Source organism: Antedon bifida, chromosome 8 (assembly GCF_963402885.1).
Source record: "Antedon bifida chromosome 8, ecAntBifi1.1, whole genome shotgun sequence".
NCBI lineage: Eukaryota > Metazoa > Echinodermata > Crinoidea > Comatulida > Antedonidae > Antedon > Antedon bifida.
Genome location: NC_136233.1, coordinates 16,248,377 through 16,269,836, shown reverse-complemented (window position 1 = coordinate 16,269,836; position 21,460 = coordinate 16,248,377). Strand labels below are relative to the sequence as shown.

The following is a 21,460-nucleotide window of genomic DNA, read 5'->3' as shown; positions in this document are numbered from 1 at the left end:
TTTGGCAATGATAAACAGCGCCACCTATTTTGTTTTTGCGCGAAAAAAGGTAAACAAAACTAGGTCAACCTTCTGCGCAACAGAGCGGATCGGAGTGTGTATGTGGAAGATAGACGGTCATTTAAACAGGAAAACCAATTCATTTTCAATAGAAACCTGGACTTCGGTTTGCTAGGAGTACATAACTATGTTGTCCATTCGTAAAGTTTTAGGCGGGGCAGGTTTTGCACGTATTCCGAGGTATTACGGGACAGCTGCTAGAACTTCAAAAGAAGGTGAATCTCGCATAAATAACACAATTAATTATGTAAAAGTAGACCCCTGGCTGGACTTTCTATAGTAGTAGCTTGTATATGTGTGCAAACTCGACCAATCGGACTGACCGTCGTGTGGTGTTGCACATGTACAATCTAGGCAATCTCAATTCTGCAATAGGGGTACGTTGCAGCATGGAGGTATACCTCCATGGTTGCATGTATAATATAATTAGTTGTGATTTGCAACTTGTCTACCACCATATGACAATCATTAATAATAATATTTGTAGCTAAAAATAGGAAATAGTTGCAACTGAAATCAGATTCAAGTTGCAGCTAGAGGAAATACAAACTATATATAAGAAATAAAGAGTCGATTTCCTCATCTTATCGTTTCAAATTAATTTATTAAATTTCAGTATAGGACTGGGCGGTTTAGAATTAATTTCTATGCATATTTTGTTATAAGATTTTTTTTCAATTGGGAAAACTTAGTACAGTAATACGCCATAGTATCGTATATAGGATATAAAACGTAAAGTACTAAATGTCCTAAACTGCTATTTTAATTAATGTTATTTAAACACTTTTTTAAAAACAGTTTCATCCAATGGACTTCCTGATATGCCACCATGTGACTTTGAGCCAGCACCATATAAGGTAAAAACTATATTGTATGATGTATATCGAATTGTACCCTCACATTCCACATTCTTTTCTTGCTTTTCGATTGCAAGATCATATTAATTATCATTCTACAATTTTCAAAATAGGGTCCCAGCTATGAAGAAACTAGAAAAATCAGAAACGAAAAATCAGCGCTGAATGTTATGACCTATTATAAGAAGCCTGTACTGATTAATCAAGGTCATATGCAGTGGCTTTTTGACGAGACAGGTCGGCGATACCTTGACCTTTTTGCTGGTATCGTCACGGTCAGCGTGGGTCACTGTCATCCGTAAGTAAACATTTTTGTATATGTGGTATAAATGTCATGAATTATTATGTTTTAAGTAAATAAATTTTGTTGTATATGTAAAAATATATGCAAAATATGTACTGTATTCAAATAAAAAATGTTTTCCCCCTAAAATTTCTCTTTTGAAATCATGTGTATTCAGCTCTGTCTACACTATCAAACTAGTTTAACAAAAAAGTGTGATATAAAATATGGCACAGATATGCCCACATATGACATCATCAAGTCCATATGGGCACATCACATTTTGTTGTCACATAAAGTTTGATAGTGTAGACAGAGTTCAAGTCACAGTTCAGTAGTTCTAACAATTATAACATTTTTGCCACTCAACCATATACATCTTTCTTTTTTTGTTATCAAGGAAAGTGAATGCTGTCTTAAAAGAGCAACTTGACCTATTGTGGCATACCACCAATATCTATATGCATCCCAGGGTGCACGAGTATGCTGTTAAACTAACAGAACGTCTTCCAGAACCACTAAGTGTGAGTCTTGTGCAACTTGACTTTCTTTATTTCCATTCATAATGAAATAAATATGCATAATACAGAGAAAGGGGGACTCTCAGAAGACAACACAAATATATATATATATACATTTTTTTTCTGGTACGATGAGCTCTGTGTAACCATTGTTTATGACTTTATTCTAGAGGTCAGTTAACTCTGTTTCAAAAGGTGTAAACTCAGAGATGAAATATCAGAATTATGAAAGCATAGCCAAACATATAGAACATTTGGCACTTTCATTTCCCTTTTTTTAGGCCCTAGGCCCCCAACTAAAACATCTTGGATCTGCCACTGATCATCATGCTACAGAGCCAATACACCATTGGGACTACCATGCAGTCTCACCGATCATATCCCATAAAAAATGACCAAAATATTTTGTTCACATTCTGTATAGGTATGTTTCTTTGTGAACAGCGGCAGTGAAGCAAATGATCTTGCAATGTTTATGGCCAGAGCATACACAAAATCTAATGATATAATTGGACTCAGGTATGTTATTTTACAATTTTTTTTTATTTATTAATTTATTATTAATTAGCAGATCAAATGGCCAAGTGGTTAAAGCAGAGGCACCTTTTACCGTACCTAAAGAGCTAATAAAATCAGCATAGGTTCGAGGCCGACTCGCTCCTATTTCTGGTGGTGGAACAAGTCTTCTCTTATAAGGACTATAAATCCAGTGTACACAGTTTGCATGTGTGCACTTTAAATAACCCAGTTTATTATTCAAGACAAGTAGGGGTTACTGGTCAGGAGGATTACCACCATCTGATAGGACAGTGACTAATATACTATTGGTATTCTTTAACCTTGCGCCTAAAGACTTAAAATAAAATAAAACCATCTTTAGAGAGTATAACCTCATTCCAAAAGATCTGATATTTAGGTTCCTCTTTAAAATTAAATAATACACATTTGAAACAATAATCGTGAAGTTCATTCCAGTCTATCACCACAACATGAGTGCAATTATACTTATGGTATTATAAATCCAAAGGCAAATTGCTGAAAAATTACAATGCTGTGGGTATAAGTGGCTGGATCTCAATGGAGGTACAAAATAAAATAAGCAAAGAGATTTTTCGGAAATGGCCTTAATTTATCAGTGCAAGTATGGTATTATAATATAGTTACTGTTTTATTCCCATAGGAGTGCCTACCATGGAATGATATCAAGTTTGATGGGTTTCACAGCAATGGGTAACTGGATGTTCCCACACGTTGCAAAGAACGCAGGAATTCAGACATCTGTGAATGCAGATCCATTTAGAGGCCCATGGGGTGGAAAAAACTGCAGAGATTCTCCAGTGCAGGTAATTACGTAGATTCCAAATTAAGGGGTACCTTCGTAACAAAGTGTCCCCTGATTAGGTGTTCAAATGAACCTTTGAAAGTAGTAAACAGATTTATAATTTCAATTATATTAAGCATGTACGCCATAATAATTTTTAATTTAAACTTTTCCTTTAATTTGATAGTACCCTACTATTTTTTTTCAGACTATCAGGTCATGTGACTGTGTTGCTGGACAGTGCCTTGCCAAAGATATGTACGTTGACCAGGTCAATGACCTCCTCCAACACTGCACACCAAAGAAGATCGCTGCTGTTATAGCAGAGTCCATTCAAGTAAAAATAATTTAAATAATTTTTTTAGCATGTAGATGGTAATACTAGTATATAGTACAATTGCCTATGTATATATTTTGATATTTGACAGGGAGTTGCTGGTGGTATTCAGTTTCCAAAAGGCTTCTTAAAGGAAGCGTTTACACTTGCTCGAGCGAAAGGCGGTCTTTGCATCTCGGATGAAGTACAAACTGGGTTCGGTCGGATGGGCAGTCACTTCTGGGGATTTGAGACTCACGATGTTATGCCTGATATTGGTAATAAAAAACTACTGTAATTTAAATACATTGAAAACTCTAACAATGAATCCTTATTTGGTTTATTTAAAATTTAAACTCAAACTGTACAATGTTATGCCTGATGTTGGGAAGGTGCCATCAATGTACTGACCTAAATCGAAAGTCCACCACACTGGGTTAAGTTGTGTAACGGCTATGAGCGCTCACTGTCTAAAACCAGGGGCCCCGGAGCTTATGAGGGCCCCTGAGAAGTGCTCAGAGGAAAAACAGGCATTAAAATGTGTCGAAAAAGGCTAAAAACGGCGAGGCCTCCAGTGTTGGAGGGCCACTTAGGGTTCCTAAACCAGGGGCCTGAGGTCTCTACGTTATGCCACTGACTTGGTTGAGTCAGATGAACAATCATTTACAGGGTTTTGTAACTCTTTATTTTGATGCCTGGTATCGAAAAAGCTCATTCAATTTTAATACAATCTTATTTTACTTGTTTTAGTTGTTATGGCAAAAGGAATGGGTAATGGATTTCCATTGGCTGCTGTTGTAACAACGCCAGGTAATACCACTTATTGCTTCTTGCATATATTGTTAAAGGTCAGCAAGGTCACCAACACAGGCAAAGTTTTTACTACCAAATATTACTCTGATATTCAATCTGATAATATTAATGTTGTTTATATATTTAGAAATTGCCCAGACGATGCACCAAGCCTTACATTTCAATACATTTGGTGGAAACCCAATGTCATGCGCAGTTGGATCAGCTGTTCTTGATGTAAGTACATAACCTATGAACCTTGACCTTTTAATTATTGACCTTTGAATGCGAACCTACATACATTTGGTGGAAACCCAATGTCATGCGCAGTTGGATCAGCTGTTCTTGATGTAAGTACAATCAAAATATAACCTATGAACCTTGACCTTTTAATTATTGACCTTTGAATGCGAACCTACATACATTTGGTGGAAACCCAATGTCGTGCGCAGTTAGACCAGCTGTTCTTGATGTAAGTACTGTAGAGTACAATCGAAATATAACCTATGAACTCTGACATTTTAATTATTGACCTTTCAATGTGAACCTAATCATATATGTGTTTGTGACATACTGTAGGTTATGGATGAAGACGGAAGTCAAGCCAACTGCGCTGATGTTGGCACGTACATGCTCCTGGAGTTGGCAAAGCTTCGTGACGAGTTTGAAGTTGTTGGAGATGTCCGCGGCAAAGGCTTGATGATCGGCGTTGAGCTAGTCGCAGATAAGGTCAGTTTTCTACATTTCAATTATACTTATGGACACAAAAAGAAACATCTAGTAATTAATAAAGTATAGGCAAATATGAACAAATCAAGTCTTCAAATTATTTCAGATATACAGACCATTTTCACCCTTTTGTAGGATATTTTAATATATTTTGTAATTTAGGTTTTAATGTCATTTTTAAAGTGTGGATTTTCAGAATATTACTTAAAAGAAATTTATTTACCATAGGCTTCAAGAAAACCGCTGCAACCAGAAGAAGTTGGTCACATATGGGAGAGTACCAAGGACCTTGGTGTGCTATTTGGTAAAGGCGGTCTGCATGGTAATGTAAGTACATGTCTCATGGTATAGTAAGGAATCGCATGCTGAGAAAACATGTTATCGTAACCTGTCCGTGTCGTCTTTTTTTATTACTCTTATTGTCTGGTCCTCGCATTTATTTCGGCCACATTTATTTCTTTGTACGTGGTAGCCTCCTGTAATGATATCGGAAGGTTATTCCACACTTTGGCACCAGTAACTTGAAATGACAATAATTTTTACCCACAATGATCTTGGGTATAACCACGTTTAAAAGGTTTTGCCAAACGAGTGTTGTAACCCTGTCTATCAATGACCAGTTCAATTTGATACAAAACATTGTTTGTGCTGTTTTTAGGTGCTGCGAATTAAACCACCCATGTGTATCACAAGGCAGGATGTTGATTTTGGTACAGCCGTGCTAAAGAGGGCGCTAGAACACCACAGAGATACCTACATGTAGAAGATTACTACATTGTTAAGTATTTTTTGATAATACAGTATTTTGTAACATTTGATGTTTTTTTCCATAATTTTTATAAACACAAATGGTTGTCAGATGCCATATAAGGCGAGATATTCTATAACGGACATTCATATGTCTATAGTTTCTTATGGAATATTTGTATATTTGTCTTTAGTTCATGTATGAGTTTTCATATTACAATCCATTTGTCGTTGTTTCTCAATCATGTCTTCCAAAATTCTCTTCTTAATTTTGTTTATTTTTAGCATTAACTTTTGTTCAACTTTCTGCCATTTACAGAAACATATTTTAAACAAAATTAGTATTATTAATATCTTGCAGTATTTTTCATATGAATTCTAAAAATGAATAGTATAAAACCAATATTTTAGTGCAAAATATTTGTATAATCATGTTGGTATATTTAGATTGATATACAGTATATATAACTATATAACTTTTAGTTTAGGAGATACTTTGCAGGGATTTTATAGGTATACTTTGCATATGAAGGCGATAAACAACTTGGGGTTTATTTGTTGTACATGATATGGACAACATGTACATTCATTTAGAACCTACAATTTTATCCTGCTCATATGCTTGATTTGCAGTAGCCTATTTAGTAGGTAGTAGGCACGGAGAACTAGTTTAACAATTTTTAAAAGGTCCTGGGTAGGGTGGGGGATTTTTTTTTTCATAATACATGGTGATTTTGCAACACAGCCATAAATACCTCTTACTACAACTTGTCAGGTACCCACAGATTTTTACTGTCTCTCCAACCCTTTAATTGATTTATCATTTAAAGTTCTGTCTACACTTTTATTGAGTTGTATCATAAGTAGCAAAGGTCATATATATACCGTCCATATCTTTAGCCATTTAGCGATATACTACTTAATTAATCATTTTTAAACATGAATATTTTGCTCTCTGTTGAACTAAAAGGTCTTCTTTATTATCTAAATCTTGCCTTAAAATAAAGTGCTTTTTTATAATTGTATATACTTTTCGAATTGCATTTGCGTCAGCTTAGCTGCCACTTACAATATTTACGTTTCTGGTCATAACCTGCCGTGTGTGAAACATATTGCTAGTCAATTTCATCTTAAATTTCATTTTGAATTGGCCTACAAATTAACTTATCTCCATTTTTCATTTGCTATTATCGTCTTGTCCTAAAATCTTTGGCCACGCTTTTTACATCACATAATAATGTCAAGTATAACTTTTATACTATGCGATATATCAGTGCAATTTTAGTTTTTGTTTCTTTTTATTTCTTTTTCATCATCAAGTATTATTTAATATATTATACGCTCTGCACTTCTTTCCTGGCTGTTTTACTTTATCGTTTTGATTTTTTTCAGTGCTTTTTTTTTTGTATCTCCATTGATTTCTATCCACTGTTACCGACAACATTGTCATTTTCCTGTAATTTTCCTTTTCATTTATAATGAATTTATATATCTTTTCATTTTGTTATAGTAAAGTTTAAGAATATTATATTTTTAAAAGTACAATATATAATTGTTTTATCAGGCTGTTAGTAGGTATTATGGTTATGACTTTAAACAACTGAAATACATATAAATTAATTTAATTAAATGATAATGAATTAAAGTAATTTATCTGGGGAAGAATGGTGTGGCCATAAAAATTACTGTTACAGTAATAGAAAAATAATTGGTTAAATAAAAATCATGTTTGAAATGGTGCAGAAAAACAGACTAATTGTGTTTGAATCTAGTAGTAATATTTTTCTTATTTTGGGGAGATTTTATATGCTGTTGTTTTGATTATTTTTTTCCCCTTTTGTGGGTTCATCTCACTTCCTTATATTCCAAAAATATATTTGTGAACTCTGTATTTAAAGTCATACATCTTCTTATGTCTGTTTATAATATAGGTCTTTTTTGTATGTTGCATACACATTGTTTTGGTTTTTGGTTCATTGAAAAGGCTAGGTTCAAATCTTCCCAGACAGCATGACTGGATATACTTTATGCATGTTAAAACCTTCTGACCTATTTTCTATTTTTACATGTCAAAAAACAATACATCTCATCAGATATATATTTTTTTTATTCAACCTTATTTATAGAGGGTGACCCTAAACAGCATATGCTGACAATCAAGGTGATGAGTTATGATGTCTGTCTGTGTGTGACAGTGGCTGTGTATACTAGTACACCGGGGTAACCCCCTACTCGTCTCGAAAGATGTACTTACTAGGTTCTTTAAAGTGCACATGAGCTAGAAGTGTACACTGGACCTACAGTTTATAGTCTATATCCGAGAAGAGTTGTTCTACCACCAGAACCGTGGAGCGAGTGAAGCTCGAACCCTTGCCAATGTTACGGCTAGGTATTACGGTTCCACTGTCCTGATAATCACAGGAGCGGTCGTTTGCCTTCGAGAATGTTATGATATTGTGACCTATATTTATATATTCCTATACTTAATAATCTGTAGGCAATAGCTTCAACAAACAAACAATGGTCATTTGCACTGAAGGGTATACTTCACGTCCTGTATGTACTTCACATGCCTTCACCTGTTTATTGAATGTCCTGATAGGTAAATCATTGACATGTGTGGCAGATATTCCACAAAAAATGAAAATAGTATTTTCATATCCATATGCCTTTGTAAGGGCAGTGGCATAATGTCTATGAGCACTTACTGGCTAAACTCCGAGACCCCAGAGCTTAAGTGGGGCCCCAGAACATGAGCAACCCCAATGCAACTAACCAGTGTTGGAGAGCCCAATAGGAGTGCTAAACCAGAGGAATTTGGTCACTGCGTGAGGAAGTGGTTTTTGCCCAACTCAGTTCAATACATTGAAAACAGCTGTGAATGGTTATCAAATTATTTCTGCAAAGAATAGGAAGGCACATGAGTGTGGAAATCACAGGAAAAAAATCCAAATAAGTTACAAATCATAAGTTACAAACATGTATTGTACAGTATCCTTGTGATGTTTTTATTTAAATTGACAATAATAATGATACAAACCTAGAATACCTTTATTTTTCAACTTTATTTCAGGCTTGATATCTATAACAATAATTTGGATGATTTTTTTTTTATTTGTTCAAATATTATACAATAAATAAAAATAAAAAAAAAAAGAAAATATCATAATATATTAATTACTGAATTTATCATATGAATTATAAGAATTATATTCTTAAATTTCTTACAAATTTGATATTTATTTAATTTCTAGTTATCTGCAGAAGTTAATTTGTGGATATAGATATTACTAATACTTACTAATATCCATAACAATATAGATGATTTTTTTTAATTTTAATTTGTTCAAAAATAATTAAATAAATAAAATTTAAAAAAAAAGAAAGTATCATAATATATTACTGATTTTATCATATGAATTATAAGAATTATATTCTTAAATTTCTTACAAATTTGATATATATTTTATTTTCAATTATCTTTAAAGGTAATTTTTGGATATAAATAACCATCATAAGTTTGTATATTACAAACATGAAACAACTATGTATGTATATGACAGGTGATCTAATCCTGAGAAATTAAGAAATAAAAAGGGAAAAACAATATTTACATTTCACATTTTTTACATAAACAATTATACTCTTTAAAAACATGCCATCTAATTTCTAATTTTCATAACAATGTGAATAGTGTTAATCGTCAATAAATTATTTATAAAAAAAATTACATTATGATAGAACATAGAACTTATTGAGTAATCAAATTAGCAACTTGTTTTGATTTTGTTTAAAAAAATGTTGTATATTGATATATATTTATTCCTGTCATTGAAACATAAAAAGAAGCACTAAGAAGAGACCAATACCCACGACCCAGTGACGTAACAAAGAGGCACGAGGGCCCTGGTTTAGGAAATCAAAGTGGCCCTCCAAGTTCCAATGCCGGAGGCCTTGGGCGTTTTTAACCTTTTCACCATATTTTAATGTCTGTTTTTTTTTCTCTCGGCACTGCTTATGGGCCCCATAAGCTTCAGGGCCCCGAGTTTAGCCAATGAGTGCTCATAGCCGTTACGCCACTGCCACGATCCCCCTTCCCACCCATCTCTCCCTTTAATGAACAGGATTTATCAGCATCTTGGTAAGTTGTCTCTTTGACTGAAATAATTTGAATATATTTTGTAATATGTTACATAACAAAAATGTCATTCTATTCTAATATTGCAATTCGTTTATTATACACCCCAGACTTGTACTCTATGGTCTGCTATGGTGTCGTGTGCAAGAGTATACCGATGAGATTGCATATCTACTCCAACTGAGAGATATCTACACCATGTCTTCTTTTTCTTCTTCTTCAACTTTTAGCTCAGCTTGTGGGTCTGGAGATGTATCATCCACCTCTGCGTAACGTCTATCTTTGTTCACTATCCTCTGCCGTGCCATAATAATGATTAGTATTATTATCACTACTAAAACAGCAACAACAACTCCAAGAACGATCATGTTCATATCTGCAAAGGTTATGAAGAAAAAAACACACATATAGACAAATACCAACTCTCACTATCATAGAATAGATATATAAGTTGTTAAACTGTTATTTAACAAGAACTAACAGTTTAAATGGGCGGGCTGTTTACAATACAATTATTGACAATACAGTATGCCCTTTTTATTTAAATTATATATATAATATAAATAAATGATAAAGACGCTTCAGGTGCTTGGCGCTGAATCTATAATATATGTTTGTTTTGCACTGATGAAGGGCTAGTGTTGCCTGAAAGCTCTGCTACTTTTTCTGGCTGTTTTACTTCATCGTTTTGATTTAGCTTTTTGCTTATTTTATTTTGTATCTCCATTGAGATCCAGCCACTGATACCCACAGCATTGTCCTTATTTTCAGTAATTTGCTTTTGGAGTTATATTATATTTTTATATATAGGCCCTATATAATGTTTATTTTCATTTGTTTTTTATATTACTTGCTCCTGGCACGATGCTATAACATGCCGAATAAATATTATTATTATTTAAAACTCACCATTTTGCTTCGGTTGTGTGAATTCTGTAAAAACGATATAGCATAATTCATGGTTACATCTAAACATCCATTTTCGATATATATATTATAACAGAACCATGACAAAGAAACAGTAACAAAACTGTAGTGTTGGGGGCTATGTGAAAATATCAACTAAACTAGATTTTAGCTCCATTAATAGTAGAGTCATATTAATCCAAAATAAACTCGTCAGAGTTGATTATAATTGTAGAGTATATTCAGAGAATATCCCTACTAAGAGGACACTTTTTTCTCATGAAACTAACAAAAGGAAATATATTAAGGGGTTACGTAGGCCTATTTATTTATAACTTACTTCCGCTAGTAGTGTTTTGTGAGATGGATGAAGTCGTAAAACCGGAGTCTGAAAGTCAAAGAATACATTTTTTGTTAAGTTATTATAAAGGAACGGAACGGCGTCACGTCTCATCTCCCAAAAACAGAATGAGCGTAAAGCTCTGTCAACACTATCAAACTTTGTGACAAAAAAATCTGATGTGCCATATATGGACACGATGATGTCATATCACTACCATATTTGGGCACTTGACAAAGTTTTTGTTAGTGTAGACAGAGAGCTTAACAGATTGGAACGGGACCGGTGGTGTTTCGAGGATTTCTCCAAGCGATATGTCGCTTCACAGTTGCCAACTGGATGCCACCACACTAAAGGTATTCGGGTCAAGTTGCCAACTGGATGCCACCACACTGGATGTATTCGTGGGGGGGGGGGGGGTGGTAGGGTCAAGTTGCCAACTGGATGCCACCATACTGGAGGTGTTCGGGGTGGGGTGGTGGAAACACCAAACGAAAAAAAAACATAGCTGTAAAACAGTTCAACATACAGCCGGGTAAATTAAGCGGCATGTCGTACTACATACAAGGAATAATCAAATATAATATATATATATATATATATAATGTGTTATCTTACCGAATCTTGGTTGTATTCTGTCTAATATAGCTTGGGCCGGACCTTAAGAGAAAAAAATACGAATATGACAGTCATATCATGATTATAACACGCGAAATAAAAACAATTTTGTTATAGATCTGAAGCATAGGCCTACAAATGTTGGCCGTCGAGGTTTCTAGTTTACTGTGTCTCTAAGGTGTGGAATAATCTATCAGAACATCTTTAATGATGATATGATAGTCGATGAGTTCCGTTCTTTCAGACCAGTAGTTTTTTTTATCTTTTGTCTTTATTCATCATTCAATTTTTCATAAATGTATTACAATTGTTGTATATACTCTCAATTCATATAATATATATTACATTTACGTTTTTCTCAGTAGTTTTACATTTAGCAGGTTAATTAGAATTCCATTCATATTTCTTTTTAATTTATAGACTCGATCGGAAAGTTTGTCGTTTTTCGTTGTTTCAGTTTGTGTTAACAATATTTATTGTAGTGAGGATGGATGAGATGAATGTTGTGATACGCATTCTCATGTATGAATATATTTGATGTCCCGAACGGCGCCCCGTATATTTGAAGTGTCCATTTCTATATTATCATTTATATAAGTCAAAAGAGAATGAATAGATATGTCGTGTTCGGATCTTTTCTGACCCGACAATTGGAAAAGTGTTAATTCTCGTCTGACGTTACGTACCAGTAGTACAATTGATCCAATCTGAGCAATTCTTCTTTTTATCTACGCTTGCAGGCACCCACGTAGGAGTACAGTTGGACACCTCGTCCACGTTGCAGTAAAACTTCTCATTACCAAATTTGTAATTAGATTCGGCAGGTATATTTTTTAATATATTTCTGAAAATGAAACGAAAATTAAGTACATTAATTAGTCAACTCTAAAATACCAGACTCTCTGAAAACCGGAAACTCTCCCAAAACCGGACTTTTATAATGTCCTAACCTAAATGTATTGTTACCATTAAAGACGCATTCCGAATACCAATCTTGCATATTAGGCCAGCCCGAAGGTGAGTTGACTGTAAATTAATATTGTACAGATTTGTAATCTTATTTACCACTTTTACATTGCACTCGATTTGCACGGATTTGTTTGTAGATATCTATAAAAATGGGTATTAGGTACAGTACTTGTTATTTTAACCCTTAGATCAGTAGACCCTTGTTGGGTAAGAAGAGTTACACATTATTAATGGTTCGTTAGATTGCGGTTTATGTGATCTAGGGACGTATGATTAATATATCAGAAATCGGCCTAATATAACTGTAGGAGTAGAATGTAGCTCATTAACCTTGTAATAATCGGAAATTCATCGTATTATATATAGGCCTAAACATGTTACCTAGATGCAGCTTGCCTTTTTGCTGCTGATGTTTTTCTGATGCTCAAGCGAACGCATGGTAAAATGGTGCGCGATCATAATGGCCAATAATATATATTCCCAGAAGGACTATTTGAAACATACATTTTTCCTGACTGGTTTTGTTTAATCTTTTTATTTGTTACCACTATCCACAGTGTTCTCGTAATTTGCCTATTGATTATTCAACCTTAGTCTGGGTCCCAGACGAAGTGTTGACTTAAAATTAGTAAAAAGATAAATATTTTGGCACATGTTTTCATACGTACGTATACTTGAGCTTGTATTTTGTTTGTAAAGCCTCGAAATAACTACAGACCTGGGGCAAGTCTAATTCCACCCTTGCATTTCCTATGTCTTACCGGTACTCATAGTTTAGTGGTCCGCTTAAGTCTCAAGGTGCGTCCAGTGGCATACCCGAATTGTAAAGAAACTAATACTGTATAAGCAATGTGTTGCATCAGACCGGCAAAGAATGTGAATCTGCTGTAGGCCCACTAATAGACTTAATGAAAGTGAAAATGTCTTAGCCTCAACGTTAGTAGACAAATGTGTCAAAAGATGCTTTCCAGGTGGAATTGTATCCTGTGTATTTGTTATGTTAACCCTTTGATCAGACTGTAGATCCTTGTTGGTACGTGTTAAAACTTATTAATGGTTCGTTAGATTGCGGTTTATGTGATCTAGGGTATGATTAAACAACGTAATATAGGCCCAGTGATATATGACCGACGACGCAACAGTGCTGCAAACATCGCAGGTTTGATTTCACGCAGGCGGGAAAAAACACAATTGTCGGAAGGGCATTTTTTTACGTTGCGTTGCGTCGCTAGTACTACGCTTTATTCACAAGTGGGAACCGACGACGCAACAATGCTGCATACATCGCAGGTTGATTTCACGCAGGAGGCGGGGGTAATATATTGGAAGGGTATTTCCTTGCGTAGGTTGCGTTACGTTGCGTCGCTAGTGAGAACCAAGTTTAACTCACGGGCTTTTGTCACCGAAACGATGTTGGTGTTTCTTTACGAATCCTAATTCTTGACACACTTCATTGTAAGACACGGACCTCGGTCGCATTTTAAACCACGTCCCTTTCAAATAGTAAGTTACAAAACCATCGGCAACCAATTTTTCTGTATCGTCTGTCACCAATCGAAAAGAATAATCTATACAGAAATAATAAATAAATATTAAATATGGCCGTAAAATAGCCTTCACTAAATTTACAATACAAAAGGTAGAACGAAGTCTATCAGGTAATTAATAAAGAAGGTATGAAAGTAGTATTCGAAAACAAAAGTTTTTCTTTCACTAATTGCTAGCTATAAATAGAAATATGGTGCTATAATACAATTTCGGTTTCATTACACCTTTATTATTAGTATTCTTTTTATAGATCACCATTTGTATAATTACCGAACTATTTGGAAAAAATGAAGTAAAACCGCTATACGTAAGATTGTCACATAGTTCATTAATACACCAATCACTTCTCTTTTTTTGTGTGAAATATACGGCACTTTTATTGAAGTATTTTTACTGCATAAACCGTATAAAAAACAATGCTAGGGTAATAATGAATGTCCAGTCCATGATAAACCATTGAAGAGTATGGGGTTACTCTAGTGGTCCATCTCAGTCCCTGTCGTTGTGGAAAGGCGAGTGAGCGCCGCTTGGTGGCATCACTCAACAAGGGGCCGGACCCTTAGTCGCAGGTTACCCCCGCCCCGAGCTCCCCTTAAATTTACATTCAACCAGTCTCAGATTTTTAAAGTATTTACTGCAAAATACAGGAAACGAAACTTATGAAAGTACACAAAACAATGCTAGTAATAAGTTCGAGTTCGTAAAAAACAATTTTAGTGAAATCGACACTTAATTAAATGGAATATGAAACGAAGTCAAACGAAAACACGTACGAATTTTTAGATTAAATAAAATATGGTATTAATTTACAGAAATTATTTGCCTGTATACGTAAATGATCACATTTTTAATGTCGCAAGACTTTTTTTTTCTCGCCTTGTTGGAGGCTGGTAACTCTGAATAAATGAGTTTTTAAAAGATATAATACCTTTGATACACCAAACACTTAAAACATGTTCGGGCTGACAGGAGGTGGACATCTTTTCCAATCTACACTCTGTGTCGCACGTTATTTGATAAGGCTGTGACGTATTCTCAGGCGTTCCATACCTGAAATCAAGATTATTTTTTAATCAAACATATAGGCCTAGTATTGAGTATAACTCTCCATTTTATGCTTGAAAACAATTTTAGTTTGCGTGCATGTCTCAAACATCGTGACCATTTCAATTTTGTCGATTCTTAACAATTGATTTGATACGATATATTATTTATTGTCATTTTAACAACACGAAATGAAATTTGGTTGGGATGGTTGGTTTACAATTTGATTTACATACAATATACAATGAACAAAAAAAAACGTTTAACCAATGAATCTAAAGAATCTTACGAACTTATTAATTATAAATAAATGATTGTCGGCAACGTTTGGAGTGTTTACATATTGATCAATATTGATTATCTATAGACTATTGAATGAATGATTGATCCAAATCAATACATTAACTCACCGATTATCGATAGGAACATCATATGCCTTTTGAAAACAAAGATGTCTGCAAATTACATCAGCGTGAAACTGTCTCAGGGTTTTGTCATCCGTGGCGCTGCATACGTAACCCGATAAATCATCCTCCCTTGTCACGCTTGCGTACCCATCAAATGATGATTGATTGTTGCGTGATTTTCTACCACCACGGAGACTAATCATTGAATCATCTAATTTAAGTTTGCTTTCTGTAATAAGATAAAATAATATAATGTTCAGTAATGTGTCTGCACTACAGCCAATTCGTATAGCCTACTATACAACTAATCAAATCTTCAAATCAAATTGATAAAAAAAAAAAATTTCTCTTTCTTTTCATGTTAGGCCTACTATAATTTTGTATAAATGAAAGAGCCAGCAAACGCGTGTATGTGGAAGTCTTTAAAATTAATAATTATTAATATAAATTACGGTGACTAAATAGGCCAATTGAATGGTGGATGAACTTCTGTGAGCCAACACGGGGCGAGGAACACCCACTGAAGTTTGCGTCCCTCTTAAAGTTATTTAACAAAGTAAAATCGAAAATAAAAGTCCCAATTTGTTTCGTAGGCCTGTGCTTTGTTTTCTTATTATGCTTAAATTCAAGATATTATTATTATTAATTTCCATAGTTTTCATTTGTATATGGAGCGCCATTGCATTCCAACATAATATATTATTTTTTGAATTTTAAAAAGTCACGCAAAGCTTGAGCATAAACAAAGCTTTGAAAGCTACGTCACGTGACATATATTTCATAATTTCTCATAAAGAGAGGATGCATACATTAGAATCAACAAATAATCGATCGGGTTACTATCCTCATTTAGTATTCACATGTAAAATATTAAAGTTCAAGTTTTGGCTACACATCTCCTTATCTCTTACTTCCAAGCAGCTGTGTTGTGAGCGAGACGCTTGGCTTGCACTAAATTCAAAACTGTCCATTCTTTGATGTTATTAAACCATTTCTCGTAAAAATGTAAGGGTAGAACATTTAAATGGAAAAGCAATACTTTCGAAGGTCAGCCATTTTAGGGTGTTTTCCCTAGCTGGGAATTTACCAAGATTTCAATATTTCTCAAATACGGTTATGATCTATCCGTCGTATACTAAATAGTGCAAGCGCCTCATCGCTACATTCGCAGGATGAAGATTGTTCGCGTCACCACTATATATAAGTCTGACAATAAATCACCCCTATATAGAAATATGGCAATAAATCCGATCTCTCCAATAATATCGCCCTATCTCAATTCTTTCAATTTTTTCGAAAAGGACACAATACCTCATCTGCTCGTTAAGCGTGGTTCCCACTAGAGACGCAACGCAAGGACGTACGCGCAATGCAAGCGAGTTGACAAATGACAAGCCACTGTTCGAATAATCCATCGCTTGTGATTGGTCAAATCACTTACGTTGCGTTACGTCCTTGCGTTGCGTCGCAAGTGGGAACCAAGCTTAAATAATAAAATAAAATGGTTGATGCTTGTGAAAATCGCCATTTTTCATTAGGATTTTTTTCAAGTCTCGCCCCCACACCTCAAGATGTTTGTCGGGCATCTGCCTTCATTCTCTGACCTATTATCATTATATTATTTGAATTGTATTTTCCTTACCTTTTCTGTCAGAATAAATGTTATTCAAATTCAAATTTATTCACCTCTCTTAGGAGAAACATATAAAAACTGTACAGCAAAATAAAACACATCAAAATGAAGATTCACACGAATCAAAAGATCTAAATGGTTTTAACAAGTTAAATAAAGTGTCAAAATCATTGTGAAAAAGGGCAGACTTAACGCTATCACAGATATCATGATTGAACGATATTTCTGATAATCTATCTCGTGTTATCAGTTACTTGTTTTGCGATTATAAATGTATTGGTCGATTGATCGATATAGGCCTAATTACAGTCTTTAATTGAAGTGAAGAACATTACCGTAAATCTTCTAATAGTAACCCACACTCTAATAGTAACCCCCTTCTAATAGTAACCCACCTTATAGGTCAATCTATAATAATAATAACCACTACTCTAATAGCAACCCATGGGGGTCAGAGTCACAAAAACTTATGATGCAGCCGTATTTTGAAAATAAGGAGATAATGCATGTTCTCGGGAGTGGGGGAGGATTGAGTGTTTTTGAGTTTATAAAATAAAGTTCAATCAAATTTGTTTATTCGTACTGTTTTAATTTTTTACTATTAGTTGCTGACCGGAAAAGTTGGGGGTGGGTTACTATTTTCAGGTGCCTAATTCAAGATTAGTAATAGTAACCCACTACTCTAATAGTAACCCCCCTTCTAATAGTAACCCATCCTAAAAACAATCAAAGAATAATATAACCCAGGGTTACAATTAGAAGATTTACGGTATAGACTTTTCACCTCCTAACTATTAGTAGATGTAGTAGCTATAGTATTGCACGGTAAGGCACCTGTGATTTTAGGCATGTAGCGTGCATTCCCCTGGCATGGTACACACCAGTGGTTAACAATACTATGGCAGCTTGAAACCATGGAGGTATAGCCTAAACATTCAATGGAATGCATTTGAAATGCTTTCGTGTTTAGGCCTAGTTGTACTTGGTGTTAGGCCCAGAGTGTTTGGTTGCTAACAATTCCTCTAGGTTTACCGAGAAAACAGTTGGAGTTCCAAATGGTGAGACTGCAAAAGTTGATTGTTTAGGCTGTGACATAATCATAACTACATTCAGGCATTATACATACCAGGTAGGTTAAAAAGCTATGGCAATACTTTTTTTACTACTGGTGGTATGTACGGCCGATCACATTACTAAAATGATGCCAGTTAGTTGGTTCATAGATTTAACTAGACTCTGTCCAAAAAATGGAAGTTATCTGTGTGTACGGCCGATCACTTTTACTACATTGTAGGCCTACAGCTCAACCACCCTCCCCATTGTACAGCTCAACCACCCTACCCATTTCTTTAAACTATTTAACTTGTATTTGAGCATATTACTACAATGAAAATGATGTCGGTAAAATTAATATTTCGTGTAGGCCTATTACCGGTATATAAAATACCGACCCATAACTGACAGTTCTATGTTTAAGCATGCCGACGTTACTAAGACCAGATTGTGTTAAACATACTAATTATATGCACTTTGATGCCTATCTTTAAATGGTGGCAACTATAGCTACGTTATGCTCTTGTATGGATAATTGATAGATTTGTCAAGGGTAAAAAGCACACTGTACATATCAATATGTCGATAACATTTAATTGCATAGGCCTAACAATAAATTGTGTCCTGTCATGGAGTAAAGAATGGTCCTATGTCTAAATATGATTGTGTTCAACCAGAGGGAAGAGTTAAATTACAATTAATTTAACTATTCCCTGGTTCAACTGTCCTATGTCTTAATATGATTGTGTTCAACCAGGGAAGAGTTAAATTAAATTTAACTAAACTATTCCTTGGTTCAACTAGCTACCTGCAGAGAATTTGCAGATTTGGTAAAGGTAAAAAGCACACGGTACATATCAGTGTGTGGATTTAACTGCATAGGCCTAACAATAAATTGTGTGCTATGTGTAAATATGATGTGTTCACCTACCTGTTGAACATCCGGCTGTTGTATTGTAGACCATACAAGCAAAAATTAAAAACGTATAAAAATACATGCTTCTATTGTCGAAGTTATTTCATTATTTGCAACATAGCATATACCCTATGACGGCTCGTCGCGTGTTTGAGATCTCAATGAAATGATATAATATGCCACCGTTTATATAAGCCGATCATGTTGAATTGGCCTATAAATAACTTTCGGAAAGTCCCGTCCTTATTTGGGCTTTCGATACCAAATTACCGGAATCTGTAATTTATTCATTAGTCGAATAATTTAAACTATTGTTAGTTTGGTTTTTAGAATCGATTATAAAAAAAAAATAAAGCACTGTAACATATTTGTTTTTATCAAGAGTGGCGCGCTCCCCTTTGAACGTCAATGTAACGTGAACTGTTTATTTGTAATAAATAATTACGCACCTTAAAGCTTGGTTTCAACTAGGACGCAACGCAATGATGTAGCACAACGCACATACTTTGACCAATCACAAGCGTTGGATTATTTAAATTGTTGCTCGTCATTCGTGAACTTGCGTGCGTTGCGTTAAAGTCCTGGCGCTGCGTCCTATTGGGAGCCAAGCTTAAACCTGTAAACACTGCTCTGTGTGAATAAGAAGGGGGTAACCTGTGGCCTAAGCACCCCTCGTCCGCACTGTAAAAATAGTGTTTAGATCTTAAACACCTATTTTGTACCCATTTTTTCCACACGTTTAACTTTTAAACACGAGTTACATGTTTAGCGTGTTTGAAACCTAAACGTGTTTATAGCTACATGTTGTTTCCTTCTCTCGTTTAGTAGTCAACATGTCACTATTGTGTTCAGTCAACATGTTTAGGTACGTGTTGTTTAGCGTTGCGCGCATATGATTTTACGGGAAAAAGCTCCACACATGAGCTTCACACACATGGCAAATTAAACACGTTTAAAACCTAAACGTGTCTTTATATTGCTCCACATGTTTAACAATCAACACGTCATTGATGTGTTGAGTTGGATACACACCATATGTTTAGAATGTATTTAGAACCTAAACATGTTCATATCTAAACATGTTTAAGGCTAAATGTGTGGGTACAAAATACATGTTTAAGATCTAAACACTATTTTTACAGTGCGAGTCACCATTCACCTTTCCTGTGACCCCGTGAGAACCAAAATATCCCTATCCGTACCCATCAATTAACATGTGAATGTGAAAAGAGTAGCCTACTTGATCTTTACAATGTGTTAGGCCTTTCATCTTATTTTTTCCTTTGTATTTTGTGGTTACGTAGCCTACACCCGTATATCTTTTCGTGAATCTAGGGCAGTGAATAACATTTTAATTGTTTTTTTTAAATCAATAACCTGTTTTCTTGAAATTCTCCTAATTAGAATAACAACAATGTTTGTATTTCCCCCTTTTTCTCCCAACACAGTACCTAGATGATTCTGGAAATCCCGACTCTGATTCATACGGAGTTCGGATGAAATTATTTATTAAATCATGAAATGCAACAGACCATATAATATCACAAAATGCATGCACACTTCTCAAGTGAGTTGACCATGCCAACAAGACAGTTTGGAAGATCCATCGCGTCGTGATTGGTCAAGGCTCACTTGCGTTGCGCTTACGTCATTGCGTCGCGTCCTTGGAGTGGGAACAAAGCTGACGATGAATATGTAATCCATAGAAATTGGCAACAGGATAGGAGCGTAAAGGTCTGTCTACACTATCAAAATTGATGTGACAAAAAAAATGTGATGTGCCCATACATGTCACTACCATATATGGGAACATCACACTATTTTGTCATAGTGTAGACAGAGCTTTATAACCTTCTTATTTCAGGCCATTGTTTTGTAATGATCACTTTTTAAGCCATTTATTGATCCTTTGTATTTATTTATAAAGGTTCGTACTAAATTGTTGTATGGGAGAAATGATTTGGTTAATATATATTTGTTTATTTTATTATTTCCCGTTAACGGAACATCCATGTGTTCATGGAGAAAACAAATCTACACGTAACATTCGTTTTTAGATTTATAATATTTTTATTATGCATATTATTTTACATTTTTACATATTAACATTTTCCAGGGAGGTGTAAATCTAGACTTGCCCCAAGTCTGTATTCATTGTCTTTTTTATGTTATTCCACCAGTCGACGTTTTTATTTTTGTCTGAATATACGAGCTAATGTATTATACGTATGAAGCGCCATATGTGCCAAAATATTTATCTTT

The 21,460-nt window shown here is 34.7% G+C and overlaps 3 protein-coding genes across 4 annotated transcripts in view; 2 read left to right on the top strand and 1 right to left on the bottom strand.

Moving 5' to 3' along the window:
• The first annotated feature begins 56 nt into the window (after positions 1–56).
• On the top strand, positions 57–7,395 carry LOC144850665 (alanine--glyoxylate aminotransferase 2, mitochondrial-like). The gene is made up of 13 exons (XM_078708029.1): positions 57–275; positions 859–917; positions 1,031–1,215; positions 1,601–1,724; positions 2,146–2,240; positions 2,902–3,064; positions 3,251–3,379; positions 3,471–3,636; positions 4,109–4,168; positions 4,299–4,387; positions 4,730–4,879; positions 5,108–5,206; positions 5,538–7,395. Exons 1-13 carry the CDS (start codon positions 188–190, stop codon positions 5,640–5,642), a joined length of 1,512 nt encoding a protein of 503 aa, XP_078564155.1. The 5' UTR covers positions 57–187; the 3' UTR covers positions 5,643–7,395.
• Positions 7,396–9,839: 2,444 nt separating this feature from the next.
• On the bottom strand, positions 9,840–19,344 carry LOC144850674 (uncharacterized). 2 transcript variants are annotated; one of them, XM_078708043.1, is made up of 9 exons: positions 19,214–19,344; positions 15,600–15,825; positions 15,074–15,195; positions 13,988–14,165; positions 12,315–12,472; positions 11,629–11,670; positions 11,011–11,058; positions 10,674–10,697; positions 9,840–10,140 (listed from the first exon to the last, which is right to left on the bottom strand). In XM_078708043.1, exons 1-9 carry the CDS (start codon positions 19,278–19,280, stop codon positions 9,956–9,958), a joined length of 1,050 nt encoding a protein of 349 aa, XP_078564169.1. In that variant the 5' UTR covers positions 19,281–19,344; the 3' UTR covers positions 9,840–9,955. The 2 variants fall into 2 exon arrangements, with proteins under 2 accessions (XP_078564169.1, XP_078564170.1); XM_078708044.1 differs by lacking the exon at positions 10,674–10,697.
• The window catches only part of LOC144850656 (U3 small nucleolar RNA-associated protein 4 homolog), a 66,702-nt gene continuing 63,475 nt past the window's right edge, over positions 18,234–21,460 (top strand). Inside the window, exon 1 of the mRNA XM_078708008.1 lies at positions 18,234–18,358. The gene's annotated coding sequence lies outside the window, so the exon portion shown is untranslated. The remainder of the gene's footprint in view (positions 18,359–21,460) is intronic.